Source organism: Lichenostomus cassidix, chromosome 25 (assembly GCF_008360975.1).
Source record: "Lichenostomus cassidix isolate B80296 chromosome 25, HeHo_3.0, whole genome shotgun sequence".
In the NCBI taxonomy this organism is placed as follows: Eukaryota; Metazoa; Chordata; class Aves; order Passeriformes; family Meliphagidae; genus Lichenostomus; species Lichenostomus cassidix.
The window spans coordinates 1,959,112-1,972,271 of record NC_139505.1 but is presented as its reverse complement, the minus strand read 5'-3'; the positions used below and the strand labels follow the sequence as shown (position 1 = coordinate 1,972,271).

Below are 13,160 nucleotides of genomic sequence, written 5' to 3'. Positions count from 1 at the left end.
ATTTTAGGGAAAAGGGCGTGGGAGGGGCTGGGGAGCTTTAATGAAGGACAAAGAACAGTAAGACAAATTTAGACAAAACCTTATTTAACAGAAAACAAGGAATTCCCAGTGGGATAAACACCATGGGAGATTTAGGGACCATTTGCCTGGGGCACGGAAAGAACTCCTGGGATGTACTGAGACAGGGGGGCTGGGAGGGATTCCCCCAAACCCAAGGGAAACCCCCCCAACCCTCAGAGGCTGCTGCTTCCCTCATATTTGTCCTTTGAAAAGAATAAAATTCCATAAAACCCCAATTTCCCCAGGGATGGAGCTGGTTTGGCTCCTCAAGGCCGTGTACAAACCCCCCAGTTTTCCCAGTTTGGACTTGGAACACAAATGGGTAGAAGCTTGGATCCATCATCGGCGGCGCCGGTCCGGACTGCGGCTCCGCCGGCGCCCACCCCTGGAAAACAGGGAAGAGGTGGGGAAGGAAAAGGGAAAAAAAAGGAAAGGGGAAAAGGGGGTAAGGGAAAAAGAGATAAAGCAAAAGGGGTAAGGGAATGGGGAAAGAGAAGTAGGAGGAAAAAGGAGGAAAAGGAGGGGAAAGAGGGCAGAAAATGGGGGAGAGGGAAGGCAGGAGTCTAGGAGAAGGGAGTTTTGGGGTGTTTATCCCTATTTTAACCCTGCCACCCCCATGATGGTGCACAGAATGCCCCCATTCTACTAGCTGAGGGTTCCAATCCTCCCACAGGTCCCTCCCATTCCCAGCTCCTGGAATTCCCAGGAATTCCCTCACCTCCGCTTGCCCTTGGGAGGGCCCCTGACGAAACACCAGTCAACGCTGACTGGCTGCCCCATGAGCTCCTGCCCGTTGAGCCCCTCCATGGCCGCCTGCGCCTCCTTGTACGTCTCATACTCCACCAGTGTGTAGCCCTGGGATGGGATTGGATCAGGAGTGGGATTGAGAATGAGCTTGGACACCACAGGAACTCCCAGCTCAGGTTTGGGGTGCAGGGACCCCTTGACAGCCCGGGTTTGGGAATGGGCTCAGGCACTGTGGGAACCCCCAGCTCACCCTGGGATTATGACCAGGAATGGGAATGACCCCAGGCACTGGGGGAATGCAGCTCAAAGCCTGCCCCCGCCCCCCCAGCTCAGTTTTGGGATGCAGGGAGCTCCCAGTAAGTCAGTTTTGAGGTGCAGGGACCCCCATGAGCCCCAAAATTGGCTCAGTTTTGGGGTGCACCCATGGCATCTCCCAGTCGGGAGCCTCCCCCAAGCTAAGATGGAGCCTGGGGGTCCCCATGAGCCCCTGTCCGCCACCTTGAGGTATCCTGTGCGCCGGTCCAGGTTCAGGTGGATGTTCTTGATCTCCCCGAATTCAGCGAATCGGTCGTGAACGTCCTCCTCTGTGGCTTCCTCGTGCACTCCTGTCACAAACAGGATCCAGCCCTCCACGGCTGGGTGGGAAAAGGGGGGTCATGGGGCTGGGAATGGAGCCTTTCCCCTAAAATCCCTCACCTTGGGGAGGGGACATGGAGCTCCCAAGACTGAGATTTGGGGGTTGACTCAAAAGTGATCCTGGGAAGGTGGAGAAGAATCATCCCAGCATGACCCCAGTTCCTCCTCCTTCCCATGGGACATCCCCAGGAAAGGGTCTGTCACCCAAATCCACTCCTTTTTATAGCTAGGAAAGGGAAACGGAGGCCCGGAGTCCCCAAATCTTGGGTGAGGCTATGGAAAGCACATCCCAGCGGGGCTGAACCCCAATCCAGAGCCCAGGACACCCCTCCCATCCCATTCCCTCTCCCTTCCATGGGAGAAGTGCCCTGGTAGACACTTGGAAGCCGTGTGGTTCTCAGGAAGGAGCATCTCCCCCTAACTCCCCCATTCCCACCCTTGGAATGGGGATATGGAGCTGGGGTTTGCCCTAAAATCCTGGTGAATGAGGGAGGGGAAGGGATTGTCCCAGCCCTGACCCGGAGCTGCAGAGCCCCATGAACGCCTCCAGGTCCCCAGTGTCCCCCCTCACATCTCTGTGGCCCCGGCTCATCCCCGTCCTGCTCGACGCTGTCGTAATCCTCGCGCACCCGAGCCCGGGATCCTTCCTCTGGAAAGGGGGGAAAATGGAGTAAGAACGGGGCCCCCGACCTGCAGGGTCACCCAGCCCCTCCCAGAGCGCCACGGAAGGGGTTTGGGGGTGTTTTGGGGCCTCACCTGAGCCGAAGCCGCGGCCCTTCCGCTTCTTGGCCTTTTCCTTCAGCTTGTGGATGCTCTCTGTGGGGGAGAGTGGGAATTGCAGGGAAAGACCGGGATCATGGAGTCACCAGGAGGACGGAGCCCCCCGGATGGGTAGGGACCCCTCATCCTGGCTGAGAGCGGTCCCCCTGGGCTGGGAATGACCCCCTAGGCTTGGAAGATGTCGCTGGGCCTAGCAAGACCCTCCTGGACTGGGCAGGACCCCCTAGTACAGGCAGGGACCCCTACCCGGAAAGACAGGACAGTCTCCCCATGATGGGAATGACCTCCCCCACACCGGACAGGACCACCAGAGTCCCTCCGGGCCAGGGATGATCCCATGAGCCGGGAATGACCCGTTTCGGACAGGCAGGATCCATCTCCCATGCTGGGAATGACCCCCTGAGGTAGGAATGACCACCACTGCGCCGAGCAGAAGACCCCCGGGAACGACAGGAACCCCCACCCCAGACCGGGAATGACCCGTCCCGGCCCGGGGCTGTCCCCGAGGCCGACGGGGTTGGGGGGCGCGGCCAGAGGCGGCGGGAACGGCTCCGCCGAGCTGGGGCCGGGCCGAATCGGCCGGCGGGCTGCTCTGGGCCGGACGGAATCGCCCCAGCCACGCGCTCACCGTCCCCGTCCTCGTCCATGGCAAAATCCTCCCCGCCCGCCTCATGAAGATCCAGCACGTCCGCCATCTTGCCCAGAGTAGCGGGGCACGCCGGGAGCTCGCCGGAAAGGCCGCCATAGTGGGAGGATGCGTGACGGGAGCAGCCGTTCAGACATGCTCAGAAGGTCACGACGCCTTGCCGCCACACTGAGAAGGTCGATATGTTTTTCTCCTTGCCCGGGGGATTTGAACCCCGCACCGAGGCGGCTCAAAGCGGTTGTTGGGCACGACTGGCGCTAGAAAATCAGCAAGAGCACCAAAGTTAACGAAAATCGCTGGTTTTATTGTATGAAATCCACGCCACCGTTTATCCCGCCGGATTCCCGTAATTCCACTGCCTCAAAAAGGAGCGTAACTTTTTCCATATTGAGAAAACTTTGATTTGTTGATTTTACACCTTTCAAGGGGATCCGGAGCTTCCAAACCGGCGCCCCAATCACACAAGCGATGGAATATCCGGTTTCTTCCCTTTTCTTTTTCTTCCACAGGGATGGAAATCCCCAAATATTCCCTGATCTGTTTACTTGGAGTATAAAGAAGCCACTGCAAGTGCTAGGAGGAGCTTCAGGGATTCCCTTATATACGGAATCAGCGGAATAAATCGCGGAATTAACTCCATGTTATTGCTAAATTCAATTTTACCAATATTTCAGGAAAATGAGAACCCACACCTCCCCATCCCTTTTAAATCCCATTTCCAGCGATATCAAACATTAATAGTGTTGTAGAAAGTATTAAAAATATGTAAACCCCCAAAATAGGCTCGTTAGGATGCAGATATAAAAGTGGGGTACCTACAGATAATGGAATTACTCCAATTTTATCATAAAACAATGATTATTGCTGGAATATTCTGTGGTCAGGCAGAGGGAAGAAACATGGTGGGAACAGTGGAATCCAAAGGGTTTAAGGGGATAAGAAGTGGGAAAAGCTCTAAGCTGGGGTGAAGAAGGAATTCTGGTTTGAAATTTAGTTTGTATTACCCAGTCTGCTGGAGAAAGGGGGAGTAAGATGGAAATTCCCATGGATAAACTGCCATTTTCTTGGTTGAACTTGGAGCTTTATGACCCATGTCATAAAAGGGGTTTTTAAAGCTATAAATATAGTCTAAATTCTGTATGGATACAGATACAAGGAATAGGGAATGATTAGTGCAGATCCCTCCCTCATTCCCAACTCTCCAAGACTTTTCCAACCTTCCATGAAAAGGCAAGTGTTGATGTTTGGCCACGGACAGGGCAATTCCAGGGGGAACTGCAAATTCTGTCGTGCTTGGGACTGGAATGCTGCGGGCACATCCCAGATTTAATTGCAAATCCCAGTTTTCAATCCCTTTGGATATCACATGCGTGGGCATCCATTGAGATTGAATTAAGGAGCTCATCACAGAGGTTTAATTGATCCCTTTCTGCTATGGGAGGGAGGGTGTGCCAGGCATTGGATCCAAAAGGCTTTTTCAGAGGAAACACTGGATTGCATGGAATCCCGCCTGCTCCAGTACCAATGGAGTGCGGAGAGGCCAAAACCTGTTATTTTGAAACCTGAAACAAATGAACAGAAAAAATTCTATAGGGAATGAGGAATTCCCAGGAAATAAAAAGTTCCCTAGGGAATAAGGAGTTCTCAATGGAGTAAGAAATTCTCTAAGGAATGAGGCAACTGAGGAGTAGCTCTAAAAACCGGGATGAAACTGCTAAAATCCATTCAGGAGCTTTTTCCCTACATTTCTTTCAAATGTGCAAACGGGCTGGGATTCAAGGAGGAGTGTTGGGAGCATCGGGAGGGATCCTGAGGCTGGACCCTGGGATTCAGCAGCCAGAGGAGTGAGCTGAGCCCAGCTGGCCAGCTGCCAGCAACAGGATGTCCTTCTTCTCCTTATGGAATCGTAGCTCCTTCCCTGCCAGCCGGGCCTCATCCAGCTCCCGCTCCGTGGCCGCCAGCTCCCGGGAAAGGGCACCCGGAATGCTCTGCTCCCGGTTCACCCAGTCCAGGGCCATCTGGTTCCGAATGTCATCATCCAGAGCACGGTGGGAATAGTGAGCCAGGACTTCCTGGTGGGAATGGGACACAGGGGGAAGCTTAGGAATGAGAAGGAGCAGCAGGATCTGGGTGGATCCCTGGGCAGCCCCGCACTCACCTGGCGTGAGCACTGACGCTCCCGCATGGCCTTCAGACTCCCGTTCCAGTGCAACAGCTGGAAAACAGTCATCAGCTCCTGGGATGGCAAGAGAGAGGCAGGATGAGAGCAGGTACAGGCCAGGATCACAGAGTCATGGGGTGGGGTGGGAGGGACCTTGTGGATCACCTAGAGCCCAGGAGGTACACCAGACACCTGCCTGGGTGTTTCTGAGCCCCTTCTAACTCAGTCTGGAGCACTTCCAGAGATGGGGCAGCTTCCCTGGACACAGATTCAGCCAAAGGCACCACCAGGACAAGGACACTGGGGCAAAATTCCTTGATTAATCTGGACTACAATGGAGGCAGAGCCTCCAATGCTCCCTATGCCAAGGGAATTCTGGGATTCTCCTCTCCAGGCTGAACCACTGGCAGCACCAGGGACAATTCCAGATTTTCCAGTGATTTTTCCCTCCAAGCCACACAAATTCTGCTTAAAAACTGGGATCTGTCAGGCTTCCCAAACCCAGATGGAGCTGGTAATCTCCATCTCAGAGTCTCCATCTGTAAACAGGGCCCTGAACATAAACATCTCCTGCCTCACGCCCCTGTAACATTCCCATTCCAGGGAAAGGAGCCAAGAGAGGGGTTGGAAAAGTACAGAATCCCAAACACAGCCACATTCCAAAGCTGGATCCAAACCCTGGAGCAGAGTCACAGCCAGATTTCTCCTCTAACGAAAATCCAGCTCCAGAGGTGTGTGCTCCAGAATCACCCCCAGTCCCTACCCAAGCCCAAACTGAAATTAAAAAGATTCAGGAATCTCAAGGAACTATTGGACCAATGTCCTGGGAGGGACAGGGAGTTCCAAGCCAGATTTCCCTGGCTCTGCTCCCAGCTGTTTCCTCAGAAAGGCTGGACTAAAGCTCAGAGGACTCTCCATTCCCAGTTGTCCTCCTAATCCTGATCCATGTTCCAGCACCTTCCCTTGGCAGCTTGGACTTCCTATTGTCCTGATGTTCTTCCCAGGCACATTCCAATGGGATACAAGGATATCCCTGTGGTTTGGGGGAGTGTCATGACACCACTGACTTCCAATTTGACAATCAAAGTGTCTTTGGGGGAAGGACCTTCCCATCTTTTCTTGTGAGAGCTCTTGCTTCCCTTCTCTTGTTTTCAGGGAGAGGATGAATCCCACTAATTAACTGGACTGCCACAATTATGACATTTGGAGGTATCACCTGGAAATACCAGAGGGGAACACTTCCCTGACATTGAGAAACCCAGTTCCAAGGACTTTCCTGTACCTGGAAGTACCCTCAATCTGACCAGAATCAGAAGGAAACCTCGAGTTTAATTTCCATAGAAAACACTAAAATTGCAGCTGTGAGATTAACCCAAATAGCCCTTAATCAAACCAGGAATAGGACCTGGGTAGACCAGGAACATATCTGCAAAACCTGGAAACAGTACCTGGAACTCCAGCATGGATTTTCCCTTGTTGGACTCCAGCATGAAGCGGAAGGCCCCGATCCCAGTGCTGGGATTATCTGCCTCCTCTCGATTGCCCTGCAGAAACATTCCACACAGGAGCTGCCATTCCCACCAGATCTGCTCCTGCTACACTATCCCCATTCCTGGAATTCCCAGTGGGATTCAGGAGAGTCTGATGCCAGCACAGGCGGAGGCTGTCACACTGTGATCCAGCTAATCCAGCCTCGACCACATGGCATGGGCCACTCTGGCACTCTCTGGACAAATATGGGACAGCACCTGGCCAAGTCTGGCTCTCCTGGAGCAATGAATCCCCTGGAAACAGGATTTTCCCTGCACTGATTTCAAGGCTCTCACAACACCCTGGAGATCACAGAGCACAGAGCAGGGGCTGCACGGCAAGAATTCCCTCCGAGATAATCAGAGCAGAAAAGGGAGAATTAAAAGCTCCCAGTGATAGAAACTAAAATTCCTGGAAAATCTTTGGTTTAAGGAAGACTAGTGGATGTGACAACTCAGTCAGGGAAGGGCCAGGAATATCCACTCCTCAGCCTCGTTATCCCACCCTGGAGTGCAGCACAAAGAGCAGAAGAATGGGAATTAAGCTACACTTAAAATCTTAATACTCCAAACTCCGCCCCCAAGGAGTTCTAATCCCCCAATTTGAGGTTTTTCCTGCAATTTTCCGTTCCCATCCTTACGTTGAAGGATGCCAGGGCCTCAGAGACACTCTTCTCGATGAAGTCGTCAGTGATTCGGCGGGAAGGGTGCTCATTGAACACGGAATTCATCAGCGCGATCTTGGCTGCACTCCGGCGCGCCTCAGCCTTAGTGGGACAGAACTGCGGACACATGGCCACAGGCAGTACATTTCCAAGATTCTGACACCCCCCGGACCACCGGGAATGAGAAACGAGTGGGGATGGAATTAGGAAGTCACGCTTCCATAATCACAAGTGGTTCAGAATCTCCTGCTGCTTTGTCAATTAATTAATTACCTCAAACCCAAACTGTTCCCAAATTCTCCCCAAATACCAGGATTTTGGGATGAGATGACCCTGTGGCTGCTGGAATTGTTTCCTTTGGATCCATCTTCCCAACCAAGAGGGAGGGCAGGAAAGAATCTGGAACACAGCCAGGACTTGATGGGACACTTAATGGGACTTAAATCTCTTTGGTGTGGGATTTGGGTCAGGAGTTTTCTTAGGACAGGTGAAGAGATGGATTCCTCCAGTGGGATGTTACCTGCCCACAGCACGGGGTAGGAATTGGATGGTGTTTAAGGTCCCCTCCAACCCAAGCCATTCCAGGACCCCATGATCTAATGCTCTGATTTGATTTCCAGATTATTTTGGCATCTGGAGAAGAGGTTTTGGGACAAATCCTGAGCCCCAGCACAGGAATATTTCTCTGCCAGTTTATCCTCCTGCCTAATCCTGGGAAGGAGAAGGAAGGATCAGAGCCAACCAGTCCGAGTTTTCCCTGATATCCCATCTCCTGCCTCAGCACTGAGGTGTAAGTGACAAGAATAAGGAATAAAGGACAGAAAAAAAGCACAATCCACAGACAAATCTTCCAGGATTGGGATCTGGTGGGGATTTACAGGACAGGAACAACTTGCAATTAAATTTCCTTGGAACTAGGAACCAGACCCAGGGACTGGAATCGGAAGGAGAATGCCCGCGCAGGGAGGAGATATTTGGGAAACGATTCTGGTGGGGACCGGGCGAGGCATTCCCGGGGTCGGTATCGTACCTGGAAGCTGCCGAAGCAGCTGCCCCCGGGCAGGGTGACATAGCAGACGTAGGGCGGGCTGGCGGCCGGGACCATCTCGTAGAGTACCAGGGCCCCGTTGCGCAGCTCGGCCCCGCGCGACTGCTTCATCTGCCAGAATTCCTGCAGCGCCTCCACGACGTTCACTGCCGGACACAGCCGGGATCAGCCAGGAGAACAACCGGGAAGAAACCCCGGGGATCGGCACGGGAGGGTGGAAATAGGGCATGGAGAAAAGGAAAAGGGGCAAGGGGGGAACGAGGAGGTGGTGAGGAAGGAAGGAAATGGGGCACGGAAATAAGGAAAAGGAACACGGAAATAAGGACAAGTGAAACAAGGGAATAAGGGGAAAGCTACCCCCCCGGTCGGTCGGTATTCCCAGTTCACCCCGGTCCCGCTCACCGCGGCCGTAGCCCTGAGTGTGTTTGGCGAAGCTCCGCACCACGGCCTCCACCGCCTCCCGCAGCACCGCGGGCGGCCCGGGCACGACCCCGGCCCCGGCCCCAGTCCCGGGGGGCGCGGGGGGGCCCTGCAAACCCAGCGGGGGCGGCGGCGGCGGCAGCCCTAGCCCCGGCCCCAGCCCCAGCCCCGACCCCGTTCCCGGTGCCGGTCCCAGCCCCGCGGGGGCCCCGGTGAGGCCGGGCCGAGCCCCGCGGGGCCCCGCGCCCACCCCGGGCTGCAGGCGATGCGCCCGCACTGCCTCCATAGCCGCGCTCCCTCCCCAGCGCCACGCTGTCAATCATCGCCGCTCCGCGCCCAGCAACCCAATGGGAGTGCCGGATCGGGGCGGGGGAGGCGGGGAAAGCATCATCAGACCAATCACAACGCGGTGCGCGGCTTGCGGGGCGGGGACAGGGCGCAGCGCACTCACACTAACACAAACAGCGATGTGTGGTCGTGAGGCAGTAGGGGGCGGGGATAAGGGGGCCATTGTTCAATCGAGCTGCGGGGTTTGTTACAATGACAGGGGAAGAAACGAATCAAAATGCACGAAGCAGAAAACGGCAGAGATGGCGGTACTGCCATAGGCTGACAGCTACACTCTTATTGATCAAGAGCAGCAATTAATTGCAAAAGAAACCAATCAAACTCTTCGACACAGATTTAGAGGCGGAGATTGCGGCTGCCGCCCATTCATGGACTCTGTTTTGGTAGGAGCGGGCGGATCCGCGGACAGCCAATGGGAACGAGCCGCGGAGGCTCCCGGAAGTGACGCTCTGCCGGGCTCGGTACCGGGATCGTGCTCGGGGCCGGGCCCGGTGTGGCCCCGCCCCACCATGGAGGCCTGGGTGCGTTTCAGCGCCCAGAGCCAGGCCCGGGAACGCCTCCTCAGGTGCGGCCTCGGCTCCCCGGGCCCAGCGGGCGATCACGGGGGCAGCGAGAATCACGGAGAGCCCGGGGAGGGGGGTCATGGAGGCCTCGGGACCCGAGGAGGGGGATCACCGGGGTACCAAAGTGCCGGGGCGGAGGGTGGGCGATCAGGGATGCCTTAGATTCCAGCGAAGGGGAGTCCAAGGCTCCGGGGGGATGTCCCCAGTGCCCCGTGTCCCCCCTCTGACTCTCTCGTTGTCCCCAGGGCCGCCCAGTACGCCTGTGCCTTGGCTGGGGCTGCGCTGAGCCGCGCCGGGAACGGCTCCGGGGGCAACTCCGGGACCCTGAGTCGCCTCCAGCACCTGGAGGCTCATCTGAGCCTGGGCCGCAAGCGTGAGTGGGGGGGGCTCAGGGCGGTTTTGAGGGGGGACAGGGCGGCTCTGGTCATCTGCAAACCTCCGGTGACCCCCCCCCCCCCGTGTCCTCCTCCCGCAGTGCTGCGCTTGGGGGGCTCTGCCGAGGCCCTGGGGGGTGCCCAGCGCTCGCTGCATCTACCCGACCCTGTCCTGCGCTTCTGCCTCACCCTGTCCCACCTGAACCGTGCCCTCTTCCTGGCCTGTGACAACGTCCTGTGGGCCGGGAAAACGGGAATCCTGCCCAGCCTCGACACAGACAAGTGGAGCCAGAGGTCCTTCAGGTGAGTGGGGAGGGGTGTCTGGATTTGTTGGGGCATTCATGGAAAGAAGGTTAGAAAAGCCTGCTTAGGTCCGCTGAGTGAGCGGAGCAGGAAGGTGGGATTGCCAACGGAGAGCGAGGAATAGGATTTCTGAGAGAGAGCAGGGAATGGGATTCCCCTGGGGTGTAAAAACATTGGAATTCCCAAGGGAGGGCAGGGAGTGGAATTGCTGAAGGAGAGTAGGCAGTGAGCTCCGCAAGAGAAGGCAGGGAATGAAATTCATCCATGGAGAGCAAGTGGTGAATTTGTGAAGGTCAGGGAATAGGCTTTCTGAGGGAGACAGGGCAATGGAATTCCTGAGTGAGAGGAATGGAATGGAGACAGGGAATGGAATCCCCATGGGAGAGCAGGCTCCTGCTGGCTCAACATGACTTTTTCATACCCCCCAGGCATTTCTGTGGCTATTGGGAGCTGCCAGAGGCTTCTGCTGCCACTCTTTCCCACTCTCCCATCCCTGCTCCCTGTTTTCTCCCAGGTATTACCTGTTTGCTCTGGTGGTGAACCTGAGCCGGGATGCCTACGAGATCCGGGTGCTGCTGGAGCGTGCAGAGGCAGCCAGGAAGCGTGGGAAGAGCCCGGAAAACAGGCCCCAGCTCCAGGCTGATGGCAGGATCCAGCGTCTCCGACTCCACCTGCAGTTCCAGCTGCAGCTCCTGCTCCAGGTGCTCCGGGACAACCCACCGCTACTGCTGGACCTGCTCCGGAATGCCTGTGACCTGGTGATCCCACTGGAAAAGCTGGGGCTGTGCCGGAGCAGCCCAGGATTCGTGGGATTCTGTGGCCTCACGTCCTCCGTGCTCTCTATCCTCACCATCCTCCATCCCTGGCTCAAACTGAAGCCATAGTTATCCTGGGAGTTTCTTTGGGATATTGGGAATCCTGGGGGCTTATCCCAGGGGCTGTGACACCTCTGTAGCTGACTGGCCATTCCATTCCCATCAATTCCTTGGAGCCACAAGTTTCCAGCATTGGATCCAGCGTTGGATCCCACAGGGACATCAGCCCCCAAAATGTGTTTCTTCCCATTGACTTTTCCAGCAATTTTAGAGGTTCAACATTCCGCCTTTCTGTTTGGGAAGCACCTTTAATGTGGAGCGAACTAACAGGGAATATTTGGGGCTGGAAAATGTGGATCGCTGGGGGCTTCTCATGGTTCTAGGGTGGGGTGAAGCCATGGGGTTGGGATGATCCTGGTGACAGATAGTGTATCCAGCCCCAAATTGTTTGGACAATTTTCCTGCCTGTTAAGAAATCTGAGTGCAGGGAGAGGGGACTGGGAAGAATGGGTGTCAGGGGTAAATCCATTGCTTTTGGGGGGAAATTCAGGCAGAAATTTGCTCTCCTGAATCTTCCCTCTAAGCCCAGGGGAAAGAAGTGACCAGAGCGAGTTGTGCCAAGCTGGGGGATCACTCCCAGCATTCCCATATGGATTTCTCTCCATCAGAGAACATGGAGGGGACTTGGCATCCTGAGTACTTCCCAGCAGATCCTTTCTCATCTCCCTTCATCTGCCCAGAGCCACACAAATCCACCTCGGCTGCACTTCCCTACCCAGATGTCCTGTTCAGTGGCTTTTTTTGGGATAAATCAGAGCGTGGCTGGCTATCAGGATTCTGTGCACTCGCTATTCCTGATGCTGCTGCCTCACTGAATTTCCTTTTCCCCTGGATTCTGTGACACTGTATTGCACTCGTGTAGCCCCAACCCAGCTCCTATATCTGTTACTAAACCCCTGGACCAGGGACGCACTGGGAGCTGGGAAGTATTTAATCCAAGAGGCAGATTGTCCTTGGATCTGTCCCTGGGAGAGTGGGATTATCCTCATGGAGGTTTTTTGGAAGCTCCATACTGAAACACCACCCACTCCTGGGCCCATCTGGGCTGTGCCAAAGGCTTTTTCCTCAAAAACTGGGCATTGAAGGCATTGGAGCAGTGGATATCCCGGTGGGAATCGGGGTGGGCAGGCGGGAAGCACTCCAGGGGATCCCACAGTGTCAGTGTAATTAATTAATTATTGTAATTATTAAAGCCCAGCGGCCTCCAGTCCCTGTGTCCTGGGATCTGGGGAAATGCAGGACACTGGGGTGGACTGGGAATGCTCGGCTGGAGGCACTGGGATGGGCTGGGAATCACATGATCATGATATCCTGAGCTGAAAGGGACCCACTAGGATCACTGAGTCCAGCTCCTGGCCCTGCATAGACACTGCAACAATCCCACCCTGTGCCTCAAAGCATTGTCCGAACACTTCTGGAGCTCTTGGGGCTGTGCCCGTTCCCTGGGGAGCCTGTTCAGTACCCCAGCACACTCTGGGAGAAGAACCTTTTCCTGGTACCCACCTAAACCTCTCCTGGCACAGCTCCAGCTCTTCTCTTGAGTTCTGTCCCTGGTCACAGGGGGCAGAGATCGGAGCTGCCCCTCAGGAGGAGCTGAAGATTCGTGAGGTCTCCCCTCAGCCTCCTCCAGGCTGAACAAACCGAAGTGCCCTCAGCCTCTCTTTGTGTGGCCCCTCCGGACCCTTCACCATCCTCGTGTCCTTCCTTTGGACACTGTCCAGTAATTTGATGTTTTATTTATGTTGTGGTGCCCAAAACTGCCACCAGGATTGAGGGTGAGGCTGCCCCAGCCTAGAGCAGAGTGGGTCAATCCCCTCCAGTCCCTGCCCGGTGCCCCCCAGGACACGGATGTCCCTCCTGGCAGCCAGGGCACTGCTGGTTCAGACTCAACTGGCCACTTACCAGCACCCCAAGGGCCCTTAATACAGCTTCTGTCCAGCACCTCATTTCCCATCTGTCCATACATCCAAGGTTGCCCCATCCCAGGTGCAGGAGTGCTGGACTG

At 55.5% G+C, this 13,160-nt stretch overlaps 3 protein-coding genes across 3 annotated transcripts; 1 reads left to right on the top strand and 2 right to left on the bottom strand.

Annotated features, from left to right (window-relative positions):
- Positions 1 to 57: 57 nt before the first annotated feature.
- On the bottom strand, positions 58 to 2,994 carry RBM8A (RNA binding motif protein 8A). The gene is made up of 6 exons (XM_085082303.1): positions 2,852 to 2,994; positions 2,200 to 2,259; positions 2,015 to 2,092; positions 1,306 to 1,442; positions 779 to 915; positions 58 to 445 (listed from the first exon to the last, which is right to left on the bottom strand). Exons 1-6 carry the CDS (start codon positions 2,916 to 2,918, stop codon positions 400 to 402), a joined length of 525 nt encoding a protein of 174 aa, XP_084938429.1. The 5' UTR covers positions 2,919 to 2,994; the 3' UTR covers positions 58 to 399.
- A 158-nt stretch (positions 2,995 to 3,152) lies between these two features.
- Positions 3,153 to 9,000, bottom strand: LIX1L (limb and CNS expressed 1 like). Its single transcript, XM_085082282.1, has 6 exons — positions 8,675 to 9,000; positions 8,255 to 8,418; positions 7,201 to 7,341; positions 6,479 to 6,574; positions 5,028 to 5,105; positions 3,153 to 4,941 (listed from the first exon to the last, which is right to left on the bottom strand). Exons 1-6 carry the CDS (start codon positions 8,976 to 8,978, stop codon positions 4,699 to 4,701), a joined length of 1,026 nt encoding a protein of 341 aa, XP_084938408.1. The 5' UTR covers positions 8,979 to 9,000; the 3' UTR covers positions 3,153 to 4,698.
- Positions 9,001 to 9,448: 448 nt separating this feature from the next.
- PEX11B (peroxisomal biogenesis factor 11 beta) lies at positions 9,449 to 12,362 on the top strand. Its single transcript, XM_085082290.1, has 4 exons — positions 9,449 to 9,605; positions 9,849 to 9,976; positions 10,079 to 10,280; positions 10,795 to 12,362. The coding sequence occupies exons 1-4, from the start codon at positions 9,550 to 9,552 to the stop codon at positions 11,162 to 11,164; spliced, it is 756 nt and encodes a 251-aa protein (XP_084938416.1). The 5' UTR covers positions 9,449 to 9,549; the 3' UTR covers positions 11,165 to 12,362.
- Positions 12,363 to 13,160: the final 798 nt, after the last annotated feature.